Raw genomic sequence first — 25,729 nt, forward strand, 5'->3', positions numbered from 1 at the left:
TGTGGAAGAGATCTCCTTACTTATATATTGATTGTAGATACAAAGTGTGTGCATATGTGTGTATAAGCAGATGAGTGCATATAAAGAAAATATGATACACACACATACACATGAGGGTGGAATCTAGTGTAGCCATTACAAAGAATAAAATTCTACCATTAGCAATAACCTGGAGGATATTACCTGAAATGTAAAAGTTGGACAAAGACAAATACCACATTATCTCACCCATTAGTGAAATCTAAACCCCCCCAAAAAAAAAAATTTCACAGAAGTAAAAAATAGAATGGTAGTTCGTTGCCCATGGGCAGGGTTGGCTGTGCAAAAAAGGTTCTGAGAAAGATGTTGGTCAAATGGAACATGATTACAGATGGGATGGATAAATTTGAAGAATTCTATTCGGTAACTACATGATGACTAAGTGATTATTTTCAATAATAATTTGGCCTTCATAAATTAACCTGCCTCTGAAGTAGCCAGAATACTACTCCTACAAGGATAAAATGCAAAAACTACCACTCTTATCTTGTGGTTTATATAAATGTGCACCAGGTTTTATTATCACTATTCTTCATGACAATCTTCATAATACAGAAAAGCAAAAAACTAACATAATAGAATAAATATGTAGAAATATATCATAGATAATTTTCTTTCATAATAATAGTGAGTTTCTTATTTTATAAATACCCTATTATTTTTAAAGCTAATTATAAAAAAGACTTAAGGATACGTAGTTGAGACCAGTTATTGCTCAGTTTCTATATTTAAAAAAGACATTGTTTAAAGAGAGCTGAATATTACAAGAGAGAATTACAAAGGAAGCCTAAATGTCCTGAGTTTTTGTTTGTTTGTTTTGTTGGGGTTTTTTTGTCCACTTGTCAGGAGCTAGGACTGTCAGGAAAGAGGAACTTCCATTGAAAAACTGCCTCCATCTAATTACCTGTAGGCACGTCTTTGGGCATTTTCTTGATGAATGATAAATCTGGAAGGGCTTAGCCCTTGGGGAGTGGTGGCAACCTTAGGCAGAGGGCATCTAAGTAGTATAGAAAAGCAAGCTGAGCAAGCCATGAGGAACAAACCAGCATGCAGTGTCCCTCTGTGATCTCTGCTTCAGTTCCTGCCTCCAGGAGCCTGCTTTGACTTCCTTCATGCAGGACTGTAAGCTGTAATGAAGTAAACCCTCCCCTCCCCAGATTACTGTGGTCATGGTGTTTATCCGAACAGAAGTGAAACTAGGATACTAATATAAACACGGTCATTAAAAAACTGGCAAAAGGGGGAAAAAATGTGTGACAGTTTTACAAATGAAACAAATAAGGGATACTTTGGTGATGGGCAAGAAGCTGGGGTGGAAAAATGAGATCCAAGCAGAAAAGTAGGAGTGATCCCAGGGGGATCTAGAAGCCAGCAAGCAGCCTCAGCTTTTCTTCATTCAGATCATCCAGGTTAACGGCTGCTCATTCTCTTAATTCTGGTTTTCTTTGGGGGGGAAATAAAACACAAAAATAAATTGTAACACAGTCATAAGCACAAAGTTTGTGCTTTGAACCATTTCCCTGGTACTTCTGAGAAGCAGAAAACATGAATTCCCTGTTCTATGGATACTATACTTAGGTTTTTAAAATAGTATTTTCCCAATTACAGAGCTGATGTTTGCTTATTGTACAAAAAGAAAGAAAGAAAGAAAGAAAGAAAGAAAGAAAGAAAGAAAGAAAGAAAGAAAGAGAAAGGAAGGAAGGAAGGAAGAAAGAAAGAAAGAAAGAAAGAAAGAAAAAAAGAAAGAAAGAAAGAAAGGAAGGAAGGAAGAGAGAAAGAAAGAAAGAAAGAAAGAAAGAAAGAAAGAAAGAAATGTTCCTATTACCAAAGAACATACAGTAATAATTGGGAAGACACTACTATCCTTTTCCTGTACATTAGTAATTGGAAGCCTGCTACTATCCTGTTTTTATACTGACATAAATACTGATTTGAATACTACTATGTTCTAAGCATATAGAAGGTAACTTTTTTCCAAGAACAAAGTATACTGTTGTAATTTCTATGTCATGAGAAAATAAGAGTTAAGGCTTATACTATTAACCAGTAGTGCTAAATACCTTCTCCGCTCTATAAGCCAACTCTGTCTTTGGCTTTCATACCATTTCCAATATAGGTTTTAGCTACTGTAATACTAACAGTTGTGAAGATTTGAAGTTTATTATGCAATCAGTTGAGCTATCTCATCCCAATTCCACAAGGTGGTCCCTACATTCATTTTCCTGACAGGCCTCATCTGAGACAGACAGACAGCTGGGCTTCTTTCTGTCCACATCATTTCTCAACTACTAGGGACTTAGCTGAGATTCTTGACAAGATAGTGACATTCCAAGAAAAGGGGATGAGAAGCATAAGACTTCTTTTATTTTTTATTGGACATTTTCTTTATTTACATTTCAAATATTATCCCCTTTCCTAGTTTCCCCCCACCCTGGAAGCCCCCTACCCCATCCCACCTCCTCTTGCTTCTATGAGAGTGTTCCCCCACCCACTCCTGCCTCCTGACCCTGACATTCCCCTACACTGGGGCACCTAGCCTTCACAGGACCAAGGACCTCTCCTCCCTTTGATGCCTGACAAGGCCATCCTTTGCTGCATATGCAGCTGGAGCCATGGGTCCCTCCATGTGGACTCTTTAGTTGATGGTTTTGTCCCTGGGAGCTCTGGGATGTCTGGTTCATTGATTGTTCTTCCCACAGGGTTGCAAACCCCTTCAGCTCATTCAGTCCTTCCCCTAACTCCTCCATTGGGGGCCCCATACTCAGTCCAGTAGTTGGCTGCAAGCATCCACCTCTGCATTTGTCAGGTTCTGGCAGAGCCTCTCAGGAGACAGCTGTATCGGGGTCCTGTCAGCAAGCATTTCTTGCCATCCACAGTACTGTCTGGGTTTGGTGACTGTATGTGGGATGGATCCCCAGGTAGGCCTTTTCTTCAGTCTCTGCTCTATATGTTGTCTCTGTATTTCCTCCCATGAGTATTTTGTTCCCCATTCTAAGGAGGACTAAAGTATCCACACTTTGGTCTTCCTTCTTCTTGAGCTTCATGTGTTCTATAAATTGTATTTTGGGTATTCCGAGCTTTTGGGCTAATATCCACTTATCAGTGAGTATATACCATGTGTGTTCTTTTGTGATTGGGTTACCTCACTCAGGATGATATTTTCTAGTTCCATCCATTTGCCTAAGAATTTCATGAATTCGTTGTTTTTAATAGCTGAATTGTACTCCATTGTGTAAATGTACCACATTTTCTGTATCCATTCCGCTGTTGAAGGACATCTGGGTTCTTTCTAGCTTCTTGCTATTCTAAATAAGTGTGCTATGAACATAGTGGAGCATGTGTCCTGGTTATATGTTGGAGCATCTTTTGGTTGTAAGCCCAGAAGTGATATAGCTAGGTCCTGAGGTAATACAGTGTCAAATTTTCTAAGGAACCACCAGACTGATTTCCACTGGTTATAGTTATGCCACAAGAGTGGAGAAGTGTTCCTCTTTCTCCACATCCTTACCAACATCAGACCTTCAAAGATCTAATACCAATACTCTCTGAACTATTCCACAAAATAGAAACAGAAGGAACACTACACAGTTTGTTTGATACCTAAACCACACAAAGACCCAACAAAGAAAGAAAATTTCAGACCAATTTCCCTTAGGAATATCGAAGCAGAAATACTCAATAAAATTCTCGCAAACCAAATCCAAAGACACATCAAAACAATCATCCATCATGATCAAGTCGGCTTCATCCCAGGGATGCAGGGATTGTTCAATATATGAAAATCCATCAATGTAATCCACTATATAAACAAACTCAAGGAACAAAACCACGTGATAATCTCACTAGATGCTGAGAAAGCATTTGACAAAATTCAACACCCTTCATGGTAAAAGTCTTGGAAAGATCAGGAATTCAAGGCCCATACGTAAACATAGTAAAAGAAATATACAGCAAACCAGTAACCAACATCAAACTAAATGGAGAGAACTTGAAGCAATCCTACTAAAATCAGAGACTAGACAAGGCTGCCCACTCTCTCCCTACCTATTCAATATAATACTTGAAGTCCTAGCCAGAGCAATTAGACAACAAAAGGAGATCAAAGAGATACAAATTGGAAAGGAAGAAGTCAGAATATCACTATTTGCAGATATGATAGTATACTTAAGTGACCCCAAAAATTCCACCAGAGAACTCCTAAACCTGATAAACAACTTCAGCAAAGTAGCTAAATATAAAACTAACTCAAATCAGTGGCCTTCGAAGATCTCAGAAGATGGAAAGATATCCCATGCTCATGGATTGGCAAGTTTAATATAGTAAAAATGGCCAGATATCCCCATCAAAATTCCAACTCAATTCTTCATAGCATTAGAAAGAGCAATTTGCAAATTCATCTAGAATAACAAAAAATGTAGGATAGTAAAAACTAGTCTCAACAATAAAAGACTTTCTAGAGGAATAACCATCCCTAACCTCAAGCTGTACTACAGAGCAATTGTGATAAAAACTGCATGTTATTGGTATAGTGCCAGCCAGGTAGATCAATGGAATAGAATTGAAGATCCAGAAATGAACCCACACACCTATGGTTACTTGATCTTTGACAAATGAGCTAAAACCATCCAATGGAAAAAAGACAGCATTTTCAACAAATGGTACTGGCTCAACTTGTGGTTAGCATGTAGAAGAATGCACATTGATCCATTCTTATCTCCTTGTACAAAGCTCAAGTCCAAGTGGATCAAGAACCTCCACATAAAACCAGATACACTGAAACTAATAGAAGAGAAAATAGGGAAGAGCCTCAAACACATGGGCACAGGGGAAAATTTCCTGAACAGATCACCAATGGCTTATGCTCTAAGATCAAACGTAGACAAATGGGATTTCATAAAATTGCAAAGCCTCTGTAAGGCAAAGGACACTGTCAATAGGACAAAATAGCAACCGATTGGGAAAAAATCTTTACCAATCCTACATCCAATAGAGGGCTACTATTCAATATATACAGAGAACTCAAGAATTTAGACTCCAGAGAATCAAATAACCCTATTAAAATATGGGGTACAGAGCTAAATAAAGAAGCACCTAAAGAAGTGTTCAACATACTTAATCATCAGGGAAATGCAGATCAAAACAACCCTGAGATTCAACCTCACACCAGTCAGAATAGCTAAGATCAAAAATTCATGTGACAGCAGCATGAGACTTCTTGATGTTTAGAAACAAACAATGAGACCTGACATCCTTGTCACATGTCACTGAAGATCACAAGGCCCTGTGAAAACCACAAAAATATTTTGGGCTACTTGCAATCCATCATACATAATTTTAGATTGATTAATTGATTGATTAATAGTTGATTCTTGATTTTTCAAGACCTACTTTCTCTGTGTAATCCTAGCTGACCTAAAACTCTCTCTGTAGACTGGGCTGACCGCAAATTCACAGAGATCTGCCTGCCTCTGCCTCCCAAGTGCTGGGATTAAAGTATGTGCCATCACTGCCCAACAATTTAAGATTTCTATACAATTCAAACATGAGATTTGCTAAAATTTTATAACCAAAATAAGTGTCCTGGTTATAAGTAATATTCTTCGCCATACATATTACCTTGACTGTGAAGAATACAAAGTTCTTTTGAGCCTATCCCAAGACCTTAAGTTTTGTGATGTGTGTCTTTCCTGTATGCCTGGGATGTCATTCTCATGTGATAAACTTTTATTTCTTTTTAATATTTTTGTTTTTATTTTGTTCATATTGGTACTTAGCCTACATTTGTGTCTGACCACCACTTGAATGCTTGGTGCCCACAGAGGTCACAAAAGGGCATTGGATTCCTCTCTTGAACAGGAGTTACGGACCATTGTGAATCACCATGACGTTTCTAGGAATTGAACCTTCTTTCTCTGCAGGAGCAGCCAGTATTCTTAATGACTGAGCTACACAGGTTGTGAACTTTAATACTTTCTGTTCTGAAAAAGCAGAACATCTAGAATTTGAGAACTTTAGTTGTCAACAAGGAAAGTTCTGGTACAACTACTTACAGTTCTGCTGGTGCTTATTAGAGGAAGCAAAGCCTGGAATAGGGTTTTTGGGTCTCTTGTAGAAGATTTATCAAAAAGATAGGTTTTAGAGGAAATGGCAACCAAGTCATCATAACTACCAAATGGAAGTAATAACTAGGGCTAGTATGTTTCAAAGATGTCCTTACGAATGAGAAAAGATAAGATGCTCATAAATAAACATCCATGACTTGAATAAATATATGAAGATTGACAAGGGCTGAGTAGGTGCAATGAAGGACACATTTAAGTAATTGATATTTTATGAAAAGATAATTTGGGAAAGTGTGGCCTATGGCTACTCTAACAAGCATAATTTAACAAATAGAAAGGTTGTGGTTATTTCTTTTAGTATTCAGTCAAATGATAACTATGTTGTAGTCTTTTAGATACAGCTCTCTATACTGCTAATAATGTATTTTAGTCTAATCACATTCATGTGAATGTGGGAATATAAGCACAGAGGATTGTTCTATATGAAACTTACTATCAGTTTGAAAAATGAAGCATTCAGTCTTGCCAATGCAGGATGGGAATAGACTTATAAATATTTCATGAGCCAAGTTTAAAATTTTATTTTAAAAAGCTTGGTGATGATTTAATTGTATGACATAATTTCTACATTTTACTTATTGTACAGTCTCTTCCTAATAATTGAATAATCATTTGCTGTTAGTTCTGTTCTACCGTGTATCTTAAGCTCATCCTCTGAGCACAAAACCAGTTAGTTATGTGCATGGATACAGAGTATCATCACTGTTAATAAAGTTTGTTTGACATTATTCCAACGACTTTATGGCATTTTAAATACTTTTATGAAGAATGGCTATTTAGTACTTTCACGATATCATATTCTCAGATATTTAGTTTTCATAGGTTTTTGAGTGACTTTTAAGAATACATTTAGGGGGCTGGTGAGGTGGCTCAGCGGTTAAGAGCACCAACTGCTCTTCCAAAGGTCCTGAGTTCAAATCCCAGCAACCACATGGTGGCTCACAACCATCTGTAACAAAAATCTGATGCCCTCTTCTGGAGTGTCTGAAGATAGCTACAGCGTACACACATATAATTAATTAATTAATTAAAAAAAAAGAATTGTCAAACTTGCTTTTAAATAAATAAATAAATAAATAAATAAAATACATTTAGTAATGCATATTAAGTCTATTCTTATGTTAACAAGAACATAAGTAAAACAGATTGAAAAAGTAGGACTTTTGCATTAATAGCACCCTGTTAAAATATTCATTCATTTTCTAGTTTATTAATACAATTAATATATTTTACTTAATAAAACTGATAGGTCACAAGTTCTTCATAGAAGCCTAGTCGTCTATACTTACGTTGTTACTCAGAAGTTGTGAGATTCTTAAAGATAAATCTAGAGGACAAAAATGCTTTTTAGATTTTTATCAGCATGCATAAATTCATTGGCTTAGATTTTATCAACATGCATGCACCCATTGGCCTCCGTTAAAACATTTCTCACTTTAGATTTGTGATGTTAAAAGGCATTACAATAAAAATTAGAGTATAAAATCATATGCACGGTCAATAGGAATATCAGAGCTATGAATATAGGAAGGATAAAGTGAGTCAAGACTCCTCTCAGTGTTGCTACCCCTGTAAAAAGAGCCAGTAAGCAAATTAATCTTGCTAATAAGCATAAAACAGGAAGCATTAGTGAATTAATTACAGATAAAGGAGTGTCCATGTTTAATATAAGTTATTATCGTTGTAGGGGAGTAACATCTTACTTAGATTCTGAATCGTCAGAAGAAGACAGGGCAACAAAAAAAATCAAGCCCCTGGAATTGAATTCTCTCAAAGTGAATTTTTATACTCTGATTTGCATACTGAAAGGAAGCAAGAAAAAATAAAAACATTGGTAGAATTATAACAGCAATCCCCCTCAAAACATGCATGTACATAAATACACAGATTTGACTTTCATCATTGCAGAACTGTCTATGAAATAAATACAGATTAGCCTGAAGCATAAACTGAATCTTAGATCCGAAATGCTAATTACAAGGGCTTTAGCCTGAATATCACAGTCTTTTCTGTTTTAACCTGTTTTCCTGGAGTTTCATGAAGCCACATAAACAAGATTGGTCTCCAAGGAAGAGGAGAGAAGCAGGTTGTGGAATGTAGGGGTTTTTTGAAGCATAGTAATATTAAAATGCTAAATTTGGAAAACAAGAGAAGGTGTTCAAATTTTATACTGAAAGTTACTTAAAAGTATATATGACTGCATCTCAGAAGATGGGTTGGTTTCTATAAGAGATAAAATTACCAGAGTCCTAGAAGCAAGTAGAACATACTTTAATATTTTACAAAAGAATGCAATGTATAGGCATCAGAAGTTTTAGAATCATGACCGTAAGTCCTTTTCTAGGATTTCTTTATACACTAAAGGAATGTCTGAAGGACCCAAAACTATACACTTGTATTTTTACAAAGAATTCTGGGTGGATTATTAATATTATGTAGTTAATATGTGTAGGAACATTAGCCGAAACTTGTTTATATTTATGAAAGCTTGTAGAAAAACTATGTCAACAAAAAAATGAAATTTACTAAATTCTCAAAAATCCATCTTAATTATTAAAAGTAATATTCGGGGAAAATATTTAATGCCATACAAAAGTGTCCAAGGGGAAAAAATACAAACTGGCAATGATTTAATAGTAAAAAAAAAAAAAAAGAGGAACTGGAGAAATGGCTCAGAGCACTTAACTACTGTTGCGGAAAACAAAAATGTAGTTTTCAGCATACACATGGCAGACGGGTCAAAACTGTCTCTAACTCCAGTTCTGGCATCCTCCTTTGGCCTCTGCAGGCACTGCACAAATGTAGCAGGCCTATAGGCAAAACATACATCAAATAAAAATAAGGCACTTATATATATTAAGTTTTCCAGAAAAAGTAAACAAGATACATTAATGCTTGGAAAATATTTAGAAGCAATTCATTTTCCCCAAAAATGCTAAATTCTAAAGAGCAAGTTGTTGAACTGTGTATAATTGTAATATAAATGTAACAATATACATATTGCTTATGTAGATACATAAGAATACACAAATACAGACCAGAATAATGGTAGTGATCACCTCTGAGGAAAAATAAAGATGATGAGTCTAAAAAGAGAAATGACGTGGTAATTGGAGATAGTACTTAACTAGCTCTGCAGTGTTTCCTAAGTCCTTTATTCAGGGCAACCCCATAAGAAGACCAGCAGTCTCAACTAACCTGGACCCCTGAGATCTCTCAGTCACTGAGCTACCAACCAGGCAACTGGTCCAAGGCCCCCAACACATACACAGCAGAGTATTGCCTGCTCTGGCCTCAGTGAGAGATGAGCCTACCCTTTAGAGACTTGAGGACCCAGGAAGAGGGGAGGCCTGGCAGGGCCCAGGAGACATCCTCTTGGAGATAGGGGAGGAGGAATGGGATGAGGAATTGTGGGAGGGCAGACCGGGAGGGGGGCAACAACTGGATTGTAAAACGTAAAAGTAATTTTAAAAAAATTTTTAAAAAGATAATATTATTCATCTCACATTGTTACTATGACAATTAATGACATTTACTTATCAATTATAATCAGTAAAACCTGGCATTTATTATATTGTGTCCATCATTATCATTGTGAGACTCATAACAATAGCACTTGTGAAATAAAATATATGTATAATCTATATGTTAAAATATATATACATTGGAATCTGACAAAACACACTACATGAACATAGAGTGGTGATACACTGTTGTTTATGATGGTAAACTATTTTAATGTGTACTTTGTAACATTCCTAGAAAAAAAATAACTGAAATGTGCAGTCACACAGTACATACTATTCCACAGTGAAATTATGGCTCAGTTTTTAGTTTTATCTTCAAGCTTGCACACAAGCACACAAGATTTAATGCAAAACATTACACTAATTGTTCTGTCACTCTGTGTAGGCTACTAAATTTACATGGCTTCTTAACAACAGAACCCTGTTTCTTACCGTTCCTAAGTCTGATAACTTCAAAATCAAGGCAGCTTCATGTGCAGTACCTATTAAGAGGTTCCCCTGCTGTTCTATGCATGCCTGTCTTTTCACTGTAACCTTGCAGAGTTGAACAGCTCCCCCTCAGACCCACTAATCTCCTTTATCAACCTTTACGAATGAACTGATCACCTTTCAAATACTAACTTCCTGATGCTAACTAATATCAACTAAACTAGAGGATCAAATTTGGTACCATAACACTTACCATCTTTGTATTCCTATAAAGTAGCACAATGCTTAATACTTACTAACTGTTCTTTGAGTATTTAATAAAATATAAAGAAACATAGTCATATTCAAAAGTATGATGAAAGGAAAACAGAGTGAAAAAGAATACTGAGCCTAAAAGTAGGTCATTTATGTAAGAAGTATGGCACAGGAGATGGAGCCTAGTGATACAATCACCAGCCCCACTGGAGCTGTTACTATGTAGCAGTATTCTTCACACACTGAATTTTTTTCTCAATAAATATTGGGGAAGTTTGCTGCTTTCCAATTGTCTACCATCATTTACCACACCTATAAACACAGTTCCTGCTTTTCAATGAAATCAGTGTGTGCTTCAGTACAGCATCTTTACCCTGTCTCTGGGCCAAGGCACACCTAAGGCATATGTCTAAATCTACAATGGCCTTCACTGTAAGAAGGTTTCTTGCTTTCCTAATGAAAGACCTCCAAATGATTTTAAGCCAGTTTAAATATGTAGAGTCTAAGAATGGATATTGACTAGTTATATGCCTACTTCCTTTGTTTAACTTGTTTAGTTATATGGACATATTGCTTAACAATATGTTAATTTCTCACTTAAATCTTCTGAAATTAGTTTAAAACATCCTCTGAATCCTGTCATTTGTGAATTACGCTCTCGCTGGAAAGTTGTTTTGGGGTTTTTTTTTTAAGATTTATTTATTTGTTTATTTTATGTATTTGAGTGCACTGTCACTGTCTTCAGACACACCAGAAGAGGGCATCAGATCTCATTACAGATGGCTGTGAGCCACCATTTGGTTTCTGGGAATTGAACTCAGGACCTTTGGAAGAGCAGTCAGTGCTGTTAACTGCTGAGCCATCACTCTAACCCCGAAACTTTTTGACATGTCCTGTTCTTAAATACTAGCACAGTATTCTTCATTTTTAAATGTGGTTTCATGACTTCAGTGATCTGACTCTATAGTACATGTTAAATTGTCCACCTAAGGACTTATTTACAATACAATTCTACCAACTATGACACTGCATTCTCCATAATATTGAAAGATTAAGTCAAACTTTTTAAATTTACTTATTTTTTATTTAATTGCTTTATCAAAATCACCTGTGTAAAAGTATGATATACACACACACACACATATATATCTATATATACACACACATACACACACACACTACCACTAGTCCCTGTTAAATCAGTATGTCTTTTTAAATACACCTTGTAACTTAATAAAAAAAAGTTTAGAGAATATACCACAATATAACAGGTTTTGGAAAATTTTGACTATAAATAAGAGAAAACTTTCCTTTACATATAGAAATGTATATTTTTTTATTTCCTCTACTGTTTCCTTTAAAAATAGAGAAACGTAGTACAATATAATGATTAGGAAGGAAAGCTTAATCATAGCTAAGTTTAATAGTAAAGAATAATCAAAATGTGATTTCATTAAATCATGTTTTTGTGGTAGACAGGTCATAAAAGTTGGTGGGTATATTTTCATTTCAAGTTAAGAGGAAGAGAGAGTGAGCAACCATAATTTTGGACCTATTTCAAGTAATTAAAAAGTTGCTTGTAGTGAAAAATAAATCAAATGATTTAATTGCAGTGAATGGATCAATCTGTAAGAAAATAAGTTTGCTAGAATTAGCCTCTCCCAGGGACCAGCCCCTTACTAGTTGCCCAATACCATATACACATAAACAACAAAGAAGAACTCAGTAATATGTGTGTGTGTGTACATACATGTCTATATGTATGTATAACAATATTAAAGAAAACTTAGCTATCCACTTAAGAGTGACAGGGGGAAGAGTAGCCCATGGGAGCAGTTTGAGGGAAGGTATGGGAGGAGCTAGAGGAAAAAAAGGGAAGGGAAAGTGTTATTATTCTATTTCAATTTAAAAGACTAGAAGATAACTTTTTTTTAATTCAATTTTATATATGATTTTGATAGCAGAGAACACAAAAGTGACCAGGTACATTTAGTTTTGTTTTTTTTTTTTAATTATGTGGCTTCTCAATTTTCAACATTAAATGTGCAGCTTATATATGTACATATATTTCAGGCTATATCAATGGAATTTTGAAGACATGAAAACATCAGATGAACCAGCCTGCAACACCTTGGATTCCCATTGGAAAATGAAGTGGAAGCTTAAAGCATGTGGCCTTTAACGGCGGGCAGTACTGGAGACATTACCTGGCTGCTGGTGTCAGGACAGACCGGTGTCTAGATAGTCGAGGTTATTTTAGTCCAGTATCAAGGTTCAAGGCAAAATGTGCAACTAAAAACTTTTCATCCCTTCCTCTTCTGCTTCAGACAGGTACCAGCATAGGTGAATTATGATTTTCCCTGGTTGAGAGTGTTTGGTTTTGCCTATGTAGACCATGCCTAGGAATGAAATACTTTTTTATTTAATGTAGATTATAATGGGGAACACTTTCACAATGGCTGATTTCAAGGACTTGGTTCCAAACTGAGCCCAAGTTTCCCCGTGTACTTCGTAGTCCGGGAAAACTGTGCTATGCTGGCCCAGTTTTGAAGGCCACCATGCTCTGTAATAGACGGATATCATCTTATTGCTGATATCTTTGGAGCACCCAAGCAGACACAGAAAATGAATGGAGGCAAAGAGTGTGACGGAGGAGACAAGGAAGGAGGTCTTGCAGCTATCCAGGTTCCTGTGGGTTGGCAGCGGCGTGTGGACCATAATGGCGTGCTGTACATCAGGTGAGCTCTGGCTGACTCTTACTCCAAGCTGCAGTTTTCAGATTAAGGCAGGAAAAGACTGATCTTCTTTAAAGGAACACAGTGTTTTGACTGACAGCACCTAGCATAGACTGGAGTGAATGACCTCTGTGCTAGAAATACACAAGTATGTTTATTCTTTGCTGTTTAGCAATGTAAATTTCCTTAGATTATTGAGGAGAATTTTTATGTATTACTTTCATCTTTGTAAAGTTATCTTTCTGCTTCTCTGTGAGAATGATAAAGAAAATGCAAAGCTTTCTAAAAGAAATATAAACAAGAATACTATTTTCACAGGAGAATGAGAAACAGTGGAAATAGATCCGATATCTCTTTTTAAAAATCACCCTGCTTCAGAATACTCCCTCTAGCTTTTCTGAAGCTAATTAACTATTTTCACTGTTGGACTTCTTAACTTAAAGTAACTTGTACCTTTTCTAGCACATCATTATACTGGTGGCCTGGGTTTCAGTGTGGTTTTTATAACCTAGATTCAACACAGTTCTTCTGTTCTACAATGCTACATATATGTAGTGGGCATTTGGTGCCTGCCTGTAATCTTAGAACTTAGGAGAGAGGTGGGAAGGCCAGGGATTTAGAGCAGGCTTTAACTACAGAGTGAGTTAAACCAGTCTGGGATTCCTAAGAAAAACTCAATAAAAACCAAAAATATATGAATGAGATACTCTTTACTATATAAATATAAAAAATGGTATCCCATAACTCAAGAAGGCAGAGTAGATATGGGTTTGTTTGATTTGGGTTAGAAGTTTCTTGAGGTAAACTTAATTCCTTTCTTTGTCAGATACATTTCTTTGTTCTGTAATATTAAAGGTGTTCTCTGTTCATTGCAGTGAAGGAATAAAAAAATAGGGAATGTGTAGTCTAGCCCATGGAAATAAGATATACAATCACTCATGATTAATTTTCTCAAACTATTCCTACTGCCACCATTGTTCATATATAGCCAGAAATATCTTGTTACTAATACAACACTGCACATTATTAGAGACATGTTTGTGTTCATGTTGTTCAAGATCTATAAAGAAAAAAAAAGTGCATGCAACCTGGGCTAAGTGATTCCAAAGTTTTGATAACTACTCATGAAATCAGCTTTTCACATCACTGTGACCAAAAGTCAGGCCAAGTCTAAGAGTCAAAACCCAGATTAAGGTCTAAGAATTCACAGTGACCTTGTGGGTGAGTTTCCAAATCTCCCTAGTCTTGAACATCTAATAATCGTCTCAGCGTAATGTCTCCAAATCAAATCTGAACACCAAAAATTCTTAGAGAAGAACTAACCAGATAAGGTAAAATTAAAATGCTTTCACATTAAGTCAAGCCAGCATGGATCTGATCTGTTTGGCTGAGGCCAGTTAATCTCTGCTGGAACATTTGTGGGAAGTTAGTCCTTCTTCTGCTGCTCCTGTTCACACACAGCTGCCTGCACACGGCCATGCACACAGCTGCCTGCACACGGCCATGCACACAGCTGCCTGCACACGGCCATGCACACAGCTCCCTGCACACGGCCATGCACACAGCTCCCTGCACATGGCCATGCACACAGCTCCCTGCACACGGCCATGCACACAGCTCCCTGCACACGGCCATGCACACAGCTGCCTGCACACGGCCATGCACACAGCTGCCTGCACACGGCCATGCACACAGCTCCCTGCACACGGCCATGCACACAGCTGCCTGCACACGGCCATGCACACAGCTCCCTGCACACGGCCATGCACACAGCTCCCTGCACACGGCCATGCACACAGCTCCCTGCACACGGCCATGCACACAGCTCCCTGCACACGGCCATGCACACAGCTCCCTGCACATGGCCATGCACACAGCTGCCTGCACACGGCCATGCACACAGCTGCCTGCACACGGCCATGCACACAGCTCCCTGCACACAGCTCCCTGCACACGGCCATGCACACAGCTCCCTGCACACAGCTCCCTGCACACGGCCATGCACACAGCTCCCTGCACATGGCCATGCACACAGCTGCCTGCACACGGCCATGCACACAGCTGCCTGCACACGGCCATGCACACAGCTCCCTGCACACAGCTCCCTGCACACGGCCATGCACACAGCTCCCTGCACACAGCTCCCTGCACACGGCCATGCACACAGCTCCCTGCACATGGCCATGCACACAGCTGCCTGCACACGGCCATGCACACAGCTGCCTGCACACGGCCATGCACACAGCTCCCTGCACACAGCTCCCTGCACACGGCCATGCACACAGCTCCCTGCACACAGCTCCCTGCACATGGCCATGCACACAGCTCCCTGCACACGGCCATGCACACAGCTCATTATTAGCTTAGCTTCCAGCTGTTCCTGCTTCGTGGCACAGAGGCTGCATGTTAGTTAAGTTTGCCACCTGTTTCCAATCCTGTAAGCTTTATCTGTGATTTAAGACATAACTATTTTTACATTAATTATTACTACCAAAAGTTAATTAAAGAGCTACAACTGAAGAAAAAGACTGAGCTGAGTGGTAGGGAAGTATTTTTAAAGTGTCTGGAGTATTCTTAATAGACTTTAGGAATTCTTCACTTTAGGCTAAATTTTACAATTAAATCCCTGTAGCTTGCCATCCATAAACTTTGTTTTAAGTAAAATATTAAGCAGTTTCTTTGGGTTAAACTTACTAATTCTTCATGAGAGAAAAGAAATATGATATATTTTAGTTACACTTTTTAATTAAGATTATCAGGCCTACAAAGGCATCTGTGGTGATGCCTGTCTGCTATGGTGAAATTCCAGTCTACATTGTGAAATTATTACTCTTTTATGTCATCTAAATAGATCACTCAGCTAAGATGGAGAATTTTTTTTAGACCTTTTCTTTGTGCCAAAGTCACTTGTATAATTTTTTATGAACATATCTTAACCTAGCCCATTTCAAATGCTGCCTGTGCTTCTGTGAGGCAGAATAGACTATCCAGGAGTGACGTTTTGCATAGGAAATGGTATTTTTTTTGGATGAATAAGGCTTAAGGAAAGGTTTTTCTAAAGAGTCACAAATAAAATATATTCTCTTAATAGATACAAATTTTGGAATGCATTTATGTTGTAAAAAAAAATCAACCTACTAATAAAATATCCTAAAATACAAACTTAGTTCTTAATGTATAGACTTAAAGTGACTCTTTGCTTTCTTATTTTACTGACTTCATGGCTGAAAACCTGAGCATGGAAACCTATACAGCTCTTTGTGACACCTAACACTGCATTTCTTCAAAAATTTACCATCTTCTGTCGGCTCTACCTAGTACCTCTTTCCCTTCCTGTCAGTCTCTCTGTATTCAGTGGAATTTGAATTGGGTCACACTTATTCATCTTGAGAGATGCACACAGAGGGGATGGGAAGAAGTGTGGCTGGAAGCTCCTCTGCCTCCACACAAACGGGCAGCAGACACAGGAGAAATATGCTGCCTCCAGCTTCTCTGTGCTTTAGACTTTCTGGTTTGAGACTCAGCATGCTGCCATTTCACTTTTCTCAACCAGCTTAAAGCAGATCTTATACTTCAGATGAACAGCATTACTTTCACAGACTTCTCCTCTTCCTTTCTTACCTGTTGCTGTCCTTTGCTAAGAATAGAAGTTTACCATCTTCATTCCCAAATTTTCAAAAAATACTTTGTTTCATTTTCTATGAAAAATAAGTATTTTCCTGAAAAATATTTCCATTCCAAAGAGATACTTTTAACATCTGTAATTAGTACCTAACATGATATTGGAAATAAAATGTCTTTCCATACTAGGAAAATAATATCTCATGAAGGGCCAATAAGTCTATAAATTTTACTTTTTATTTTAAAAAAGCATATACATTTATATATGTAGTCAAAATTATTTCCTGATGTTTTTTTTTTAACTATCTTTGCAGTCCCAGTGGGTCTTTGTTATCTTGCTTGGACCAGGTTAAGACATACCTGCTCACTGACGGAACATGCAAGTGTGGCTTGGAATGTCCTCTTATTCTTCCCAAGGTAACCGTTTCACAGTAGAGCTGCAGCAGGGTTTCAGTCAGGGTTTGGCTTGGGTCATTTCATGTTTTCGCTTTTCTCACCTTTTTACATTAGTTTTCTAGCTTACATTCATTTCAGTTATCTTATATGCACTTTGGAATGCTTAAAGATTGTGAAAAAATAATTTGATTCATTTTCATGACATATTGAACATTTTATTGGCGCTTTGCTTATATATAGTACAGTATGTTCATTCACTACTATGGCTACTCAAATCTGTAATGATAGTCTCTGCACTGGCATTGCTAAATCTGCCATAGATATTCTTAAAATCACAAAGTTCAACTCTCATCATAAGAATATGAAGCAGTTTTACTGCTTTACAAAGTAAAAAAGCAATATAATTTAAAATAGTGAAATATTATTTGGTTAAAAAAATAGATAATTATTCTCTGAAATGTACATTTAGTATTAATTTTAAAACTAATGATTAATAAACACCTTTTTCTTTTTGTATATTACCATATTTTAAAAATAAATTTATATAATAAGAATTGTGACATACAGTAGATTTTTAGATCAGTAAGGAGGTAATATTAATGTAGCAATAAAGTGAGCAATAGGGAGAGTAAGCAGACCGGGATGCTCTGGCAAAAACAAGGATATAGGATGCTGTGGCTTTTCACGGTTTTCGCAGTGTGCTCCATTTGTTTCTGTGCTGTCACGCCGTCAGGAAGTACCTAAATTATAAACATTATTAGATTTTATACCCTTCCCTGTCTTTAATTAAATTAACTATCATAAAATTTGTATAATTTTCATTGTCTTTCACAAAAAAAAATTTATTTGGCCAGAAGTATTTTTAAATTATGTAAAGTTGTTTTCCTTCCATTTAAAACCTTAAAGGCTTAACTCCTGTCTGTAGCTTAATCTATGCCCAGCATTTCTCTGTGTAAACAAGAGGTTTTTCTATTAAATGTTTGCTAGACATACTATAAACAGAATCTGTGGTTTTTTTCCAGGTGTTTAATTTTGATCCTGGAGCTGCTGTGAAGCAGAGAACTGCAGAAGATGTTAAGGCAGATGATGATGTCACAAAGCTATGCATACATAAAAGAAAGATCATTGCAGTGGCCACACTCCATCAAAGCATGGAGGCCCCGCATCCTTCTCTGGTGCTCACCAGTCCTGGAGGAGGAACAAGTATGTAACATTGCTGCAGGGTTAGCAAATCTCCTGACTCCATTCCAAAGAAAGAATAGCTAGAAATCACCTTGCAAGGGATTTCTTATTATCTATTTTGAACATCCACAGTTTTGTGTGTTCTAACATCTTGAGTACAAAGAGCAAATTTTCTTTGAAAAAAATTACCATGGATATGTTTTTAAATTTTTCTTATTCATAACGTACAGTTGCATAATCAAAATCAATACTAACCAGCAAATTAAAATTCTGTGTATCTGCATACAGAAAAGCTAACAGGAATAAAGACTACATTGTTTTATAGAAAACATCCACTTATATAGGGCTAGATTTCAGTGGATAAGATCAAGTCCCAATATAGCTTACCAATATTATTAGATGTTTGTTTGATCTTATTATGTTTTATTTTACTATTTTCCCTTAGAAGTCTGTTTTCTAATGGGAGAGAGATAGGAGGTGGATCCAGATGGGAGGGGAAAAACTGGGGGGCGGGGGGGGGGGGCGGGGAGTAGAGCTACAGGAAACTGTAAACAGGATATAGTACATGAGAAAGCCCATTGTCAATCACAGTTAAATAAAAACAAATTAACCATGTTACTTTTTTTTTTTAATTATAGTAGCTATTTATTAAGCACCTACCTGAATACAAAACACTTGGCCAAGAGCTTTTTATGGCACACTCCGACAACACACACACAATCTCTTTTTAAGTAAAAAATTTAGTATATTTGTGTATTGAAGTGTGTTTGTGCATGCATGCACATGCATGGTCACAGTACATATGTGAAGGTCAGAAGGAAACTTGCAAGAGTAGATTCTCTCTCATGGGTCAAACTCAGGTTGTCAGGCCTAGGGGCAAGTACATTGGCCCACTAAGCTACCTCACTAGCCGTGACACTTTCCTTTGTAAAAAATTGCAAAGGTACAGAAAAGTGCCAGGGTATTTGTACAATTCCCCTATGCTGTAAAGTTTGATCTTCCAGGCCATTTATAAATATTCTTGCTAACATCAGAAACTCTCTGATGAAGAAGGATATAATATTGTGTGTATGTAGAGGGAAAGGATATTCTTCTGTGCCACCACGGTCCAATGATGCTGATAAAATTCTAGGAGCTAATCTGTAGCCTGTATTCAAGTTCCTAGCATTAAAAGTTCATTCCTATTTTAGGATCTAGAATATAACCTGAGATTGTACACTGTAATTAGCTTTTACATTTCTATAATCTTCAATTCCCCAGTTTGTGTTAATCTTTCATGACACTGACATTTTGGAGGCACATGGGCTAGCTTTTCAGAATGTTCCTCAGTTTGGATTTCATAATTGTTTCCTCATATTACATTTATGCCAGGTTTGGCAGGAATGCTATGTGAATGATGTCATATCTTCATCAAGAAGCACATAATGTCAGCTAATCTTGTGTTGGTAACATTAACTTTGATTACTTGCTTAAGATTGGGTCCATTTGACTTTCTCACTTTTAAGATTTTCTTTTTCCCTAGTGATCAATTTGTACTCTGTGGGATTACTTGAGGCTGAGGAACTATAATCTATCTAACATTGAAACAGTAACTCAAAACAAATGTAGCTAAGCTCCCAAGTGTCTATTCAATAGACAGCTGATTCTGTTTTATAAAGTTCTTAAAAATATCACCATGATGTGTCTAACCATCACCCAAGGTTGTATGGAAGAACTCAAATCAAGACTAGCTTTGAAAAATAATTTACATGTAAAAAGAATAGAAACTTTATCCATAATTATATACCATATTTAGTATGGCATACACCGTAGATGGCATGGAAATAATGTGAGTTGAGTAGGAGATTAAATAATAATAAGTAAACTGGAGCCAAACCAATGAGAGCCCTGGATGCAAGAATATTTGCATATCATATACATACTAAAAGAACTCAGGCCAAGAGTTGAGAGAGAGAAAAACTGATAGGTGCTGTTAACATAGAGCTTCTGTACAATAACCCACTAACTTTGAACAAGGAATTCAAAGAAATCATTTTTCCACTGAAGTAAATAAGAAAAACAAATCTTTCAGGGAACTTATTTCCTAACAAGGTATAGGTTCTTAAATTCAAATTGGCTCTAACATTGTAAGTGTACATTTGATGGTAATAAGTTATTACAATCTAACATTGCCCTGCCACCTTAGCGTAGCTCCTAATCACTTTGCATGAATTTTGCGTGTGTTGCATATGCTCTCGTTTTTAGATTTGAGGCTGTCTGTGTATCTGAGCACCAACATACATGCCTGGTGCCAGCAGAGGTCAGATAAGGACATCTGGTCTCCTGGAACTGGAGCTACAGATGTGGTCAGGTGCCATGTGGGTGCTAGGAGCTCAACCCAGGTCCTCAGTAAGAGCAGCCAGTGTTCTTAACCACTGAGCCAACTCCAGCTCATGCTGCTCTTAAACATGCTGATATCATACCCTCTGGTATCCTGGCATTTGCCTGTCTCTGCAGTCTGCACTGTTGTTCTAAAAACCCTAGCAGAATCGTATACTAGGACTTGTACTGTACCTGTACATACAAGTTCAATTCTTGAAATTGAAGATACTATGAGAGATGTGTCGAACAGTGTAGAACAGTGTGTTTGATTGAATTAAGTGCACTGTTTTACTAGCTTCACACTTAAGCTTTGTTTCCTGAGTTTATGTCACCATAAACTGAGGTTTAAGTAATTAAAAATTCAGACTTACAAAGCAGTGCTCACTCCCTTTAGCATAAATGTTAACTTCATTTCCATTTGTTCCTTCAAATGTTCTACCTGTATATACTTGACAGTACCTGACCAGCACCAAGATTTCACACGTGCTAACTGTACTTTGGCCCCTGTCATTCAACATCAGCCTGACTCTTGTCTATTTAACATTACTATTATTTTAAACATAATAACAATTTATCCCAAGATATAGAAGAAATCCTTTCTAAGCCACAACTATTGTATAAATTCTGTTAGCTGAATATAAAAAAATGCCACTACTATCTGTATCATAATCATGGGACTATAGATAATTATATAATATATTGATAATTTTAAAATGCAAGCAGGTCCATGGTCCTGCTAGTGATGCTACTACATTTAACTCTTTTCTCACTATCCACCACGAACTGCATATCTTAATCCCTTGTTCCTTTAACTAGTAACGTTTAATGATCTCTCTTTTACAAGAAAATTAGCCTCAGTTAAGTGTATCCTGTGTCTTCTGTTATGTTATTTAGTCCCCAAATACTTACTCTTTCAAAGAACTCCTACGATACTAGAATCAGGAAGTCTCCATATTCCAGTCGGGAACTGGGAACACATGCTGAGCCCTCTCCTAGCTAGAATCTGTGTGCCCATGATGGAGAAATGATGTCTTCAAAGTTATTATATGATTTGACCTGTATACTCTCTTGCAAATAGTAGAAGTTGATTCATTTTAAGTATGTAATTATCCCTTAAGTGTATCTCTGATTGCAAATGAATCTAAGTATAATTGCTAATATGCTTTTAAGTCTCAAAATAGATATGGCAAATATATAGTATGATTGGTGGCACTTCCAGCTCCTGTGCCTCCGTAGACTCTCTGGCATTTCTCACAGAGTGCAGCTCTCTCAGCGTTCTTTCCAACACAACTCTCTAAGCAGCCAATACAAATTAATGGGAATTAATATATAGGTATTATTTGCCATCTTTGTTTTAGAAGGTGTGCAACATTATAAAATACTTAAGTATTCTTAGGGCCTTAAAATTTTTTCTTTAAAAATCTTAGACCTAAAATTCTGACATGATAGGCCGAAAATTCTGTATGATGAGCCAGCTTACTTTTGTTGCCTATATTCTGTCTGATCTCCAAAGGAACTGGAGGATTCCGAAAAGATGGAGAGATGAGCTGATGTGAAAGGGAATTCTGGAGTGCAACTCAGTCCTGAGATGCTAACATCCCAACTATACTTTACATGAGAAGTCTGTCCTTAGAAAAGGACTGTAATATCTCACCCAAGCTGGTTAACTAAAGCTGTCTTCACAATAAGAACAAATTAAGAAATTGTATTATACAGAATTACAGATAGTTCCCATCCAGGAAGCTAAGTGTGGTTGTATCACTACATGTATTCTTGTTATCACTGCTGCGATAAAGAACCGGAACACCATTTACTCAAATCACAGAAACTAAGAGTCTTGCTCTTACTTGACAAATCCTAGGATAAGGAACTATTTCCATAGCATCTCAGGAAGTTTCACTTAGGTAACAGAGACAGTTACAGAGTAACTCATTGTCTTGTGCAAATAGCAACTTATTTAAGCACCACAAAAAAAAAAAAAAATGCCAGAAAGATTACAAATTTTCTGTTGTGACTGTTGGTAAAAAATTGCAAATGCAGCAAAACAGCAACACTGCCATCGCCATCTGGGCTGTCAGTCTTGGCGTTTCAAATTCGGAATATTAAAATGACTAATGTCAGCCTGTACTGATTGTTATGGCCATGCGTTCCTAACAGACAAGGAGTAAGCAAGGATAATAAGTAGTTACTGAGAACCTTTCATCATTTAAGGATGAATAATAGACTTTGTTTAAATCAAAGTTTAATATGGCTTCGAGAATTGTTTTAACTGTGTAGAGTTACAGCTTTCACTTGCAAATCTGCATTCCCAGGTGTCCTTGTCTCACCCTCCTCAGTTTTCTCTTTTTCTCTCTTCTTCCCAACACAAAACAATTGAGACAACTAATGAAATTCTTTTTCTCTTTCACATCAGATGCAACTCCAGTAGTACCTTCACGGGCGGCAACTCCAAGATCAGTAAGAAACAAGTCTCATGAAGGAATTACAAATTCTGTAATGCCAGAATGTAAGAATCCTTTCAAGTTAATGACTGGATCATCAAATGCCATGGGAAGGCTATACATGCAAGACCTGCCTGGAAGCCAGCAGCAGGAGCTCCACCCTGTCTACCCCCGCCAGAGATTGGGCAGTAGTGAGCATGGACAGAAATCTCCATTTCGTGGCAGCCATGGAGGCCTGCCTAGCCCAGCATCATCAGGGTCTCAGATCTATGGAGATGGCTCAATCTCTCCAAGGACTGACCCGCTCGGAAGCCCTGATGTCTTCACAAGAAATAACCCTGGTTTTCATGGAGCTCCCAATTCCAGCCCTATTCACCTAAATAGGACTCCTCTTTCTCCACCTTCAGTAATGCTACATGGTTCTCCCGTACAGTCATCCTGTGCAATGGCTGGAAGAACTAATATACCTCTTTCCCCAACCTTGACTACAAAGAGTCCAGTAATGAAAAAACCAATGTGTAATTTTTCAACTAATATGGAAATACCACGAGCAATGTTCCACCACAAACCACCCCAAGGCCCACCTCCCCCTCCTCCACCTTCTTGTGCTCTTCAGAAAAAGCCATTAACATCTGAGAAAGATCCACTTGGCATTCTTGACCCTATTCCTAGTAAACCAGTGAATCAGAACCCTATTATCATTAATCCAACCAGTTTCCATTCAAATGTCCACTCTCAGGTACCTGTGATGAATGTAAGCATGCCTCCTGCTGTTGTTCCTTTGCCAAGTAATCTCCCTTTGCCAACTGTAAAACCTGGTCATATGAATCATGGGAGTCATGTACAAAGAATTCAGCATTCAGCTTCAACCTCCCTGTCCCCTTCTCCAGTGACATCCCCAGTGCACATGATGGGGACTGGAATTGGAAGGATTGAGGCATCGCCCCAAAGATCACGCTCATCTTCCACATCATCAGATCATGGAAATTTCATGATGCCACCTGTAGGACCCCAGGCCACTTGTAGTGGCATAAAGGTTCCACCTAGGTCACCAAGGTCAACAATAGGTTCCCCAAGGCCATCAATGCCATCAAGCCCTTCTACCAAGTCTGATGGACATCATCAGTACAAGGATATCCCTAACCCATTAATTGCTGGAATGAGTAATGTACTCAATACCCCAAGCAGTGCAGCTTTTCCTACTGCACCTGCCGGAAATGGTTCTGTAAAGAGTCAGCCTGGTTTGCTGGGAATGCCTTTAAATCAGATCTTGAACCAGCACAATGCTGCCTCCTTTCCAGCAAGTAGTTTACTCTCAGCAGCAGCCAAAGCACAGCTAGCAAATCAAAACAAACTTGCTGGTAACAACAGTAGCAGCAGTAACAATTCTGGAGCTGTTGCCAGCAGCGGCAACACTGAAGGACACAGCACTTTAAACACCATGTTCCCTCCAACTGCCAACATGCTTCTCCCAACAGGTGAAGGTCAAAGTGGTCGAGCAGCACTAAGAGATAAGTTGATGTCTCAGCAAAAAGACTCATTACGGAAAAGAAAGCAGCCACCCACCACAGTGTTGAGTTTGCTCAGACAGTCCCAAATGGATAGTTCTGCAGCTCCTAAACCTGGACCTGACTTGCTAAGGAAGCATGGGCAGGGGTCATTTCCCATCAGTTCAATGTCTCAGTTACTACAGTCTATGAGTTGTCAAAGCTCTCACTTGAGTAGCAATAGTACCCCGGGTTGTGGGGGATCAAATACTGCTTTGCCTTGCTCTGCTAACCAGCTGCATTTTCCAGATCCTAATATGAATTCCACTGTTCTTCAGAATTCACTGACACAGAGCATACCTTTAAGAGGGGAAGCCGTGCACTGCCACAATGCAAACACTAACTTTGTTCACAGTAACAGTCCAGTCCCCAACCACCATCTTGCAGGTTTAATAAATCAGATTCAGGCTAGCGGGAACTGTGGGATGCTCAGTCAGTCGGGCATGGCTTTAGGAAACTCATTACATCCCAATCCACCTCAGTCAAGAATTTCAACGTCCTCCACTCCAGTGATACCAAACAGCATTGTTAGCAGCTATAATCAAACAAGTTCTGAAGCAGGTATGATTTTATTAGAAAAAAGTACCCAAAGGTACTAAAGTTTTCTACAGTTTTTAAATTTTTGTACCAAAATATTTATTATGATAATAGATGTTCCTTTCCCCATTGTGAATATTTTCTTCATTTCTTTAGTATTTATAATTTTATTTACAGAATGATAGGGACTTGTCTTTTAGAAAGAATACCAACTAAGGGGATTCCATGTGTTCTTGTTATTTGTTGTCCATCTGTGTCATTTTGAATATTGTTTGACTTTCAATTGATTTCATAACCATTGGACTGTACACTGCAAAGGAAGCCGTGGAAGGCAAGGTGTCCTGGTCCATGAGATGTGTCCTTGGCTTACACCAATATGGAAGTTGTTTCCCTAGCTTTGGTTTGTACACAGGTAAATGAAGCTCATCTTGGAAAATCCAGAAAGGCCAAAAGAAATGGATTTCTTTTTTTCTTGCTGCTCAACAGAAATAGGTCACTGGGTAGGAAAGGGTCACTAGCGACTATGTGAGTAGGAGG

The 25,729-nt window shown here is 37.7% G+C and overlaps 1 protein-coding gene across 14 annotated transcripts in view; it reads left to right on the plus strand.

The window, feature by feature from the left end:
• Mbd5 (methyl-CpG binding domain protein 5) overlaps window positions 1-25,729 on the plus strand; it is a 370,190-nt gene that overhangs the window by 283,598 nt on the left and 60,863 nt on the right. For 10 of the 14 annotated variants that reach the window (XR_003950018.1, XR_003950019.1, NM_029924.2 and 7 more), the window contains 4 exons: window positions 12,446-13,110; window positions 17,043-17,145; window positions 18,147-18,327; window positions 23,081-25,216. Coding sequence is in view for 12 of the 14 variants with exons in the window: in NM_029924.2 (NP_084200.1) it covers window positions 12,998-13,110; window positions 17,043-17,145; window positions 18,147-18,327; window positions 23,081-25,216 (2,533 nt within the window). In the remaining 2 variants the exon portion in view is untranslated. Of the gene's footprint in view, window positions 1-12,445; window positions 13,111-17,042; window positions 17,146-18,146; window positions 18,328-23,080; window positions 25,217-25,729 lie in introns of those variants that run through there. The other 4 variants (XM_030246630.1, XM_017314911.2, NM_001290656.1 and 1 more) reach the window with 3 other exon arrangements.

This window comes from Mus musculus, chromosome 2 (assembly GCF_000001635.26).
Source record: "Mus musculus strain C57BL/6J chromosome 2, GRCm38.p6 C57BL/6J".
In the NCBI taxonomy this organism is placed as follows: Eukaryota; Metazoa; Chordata; class Mammalia; order Rodentia; family Muridae; genus Mus; species Mus musculus.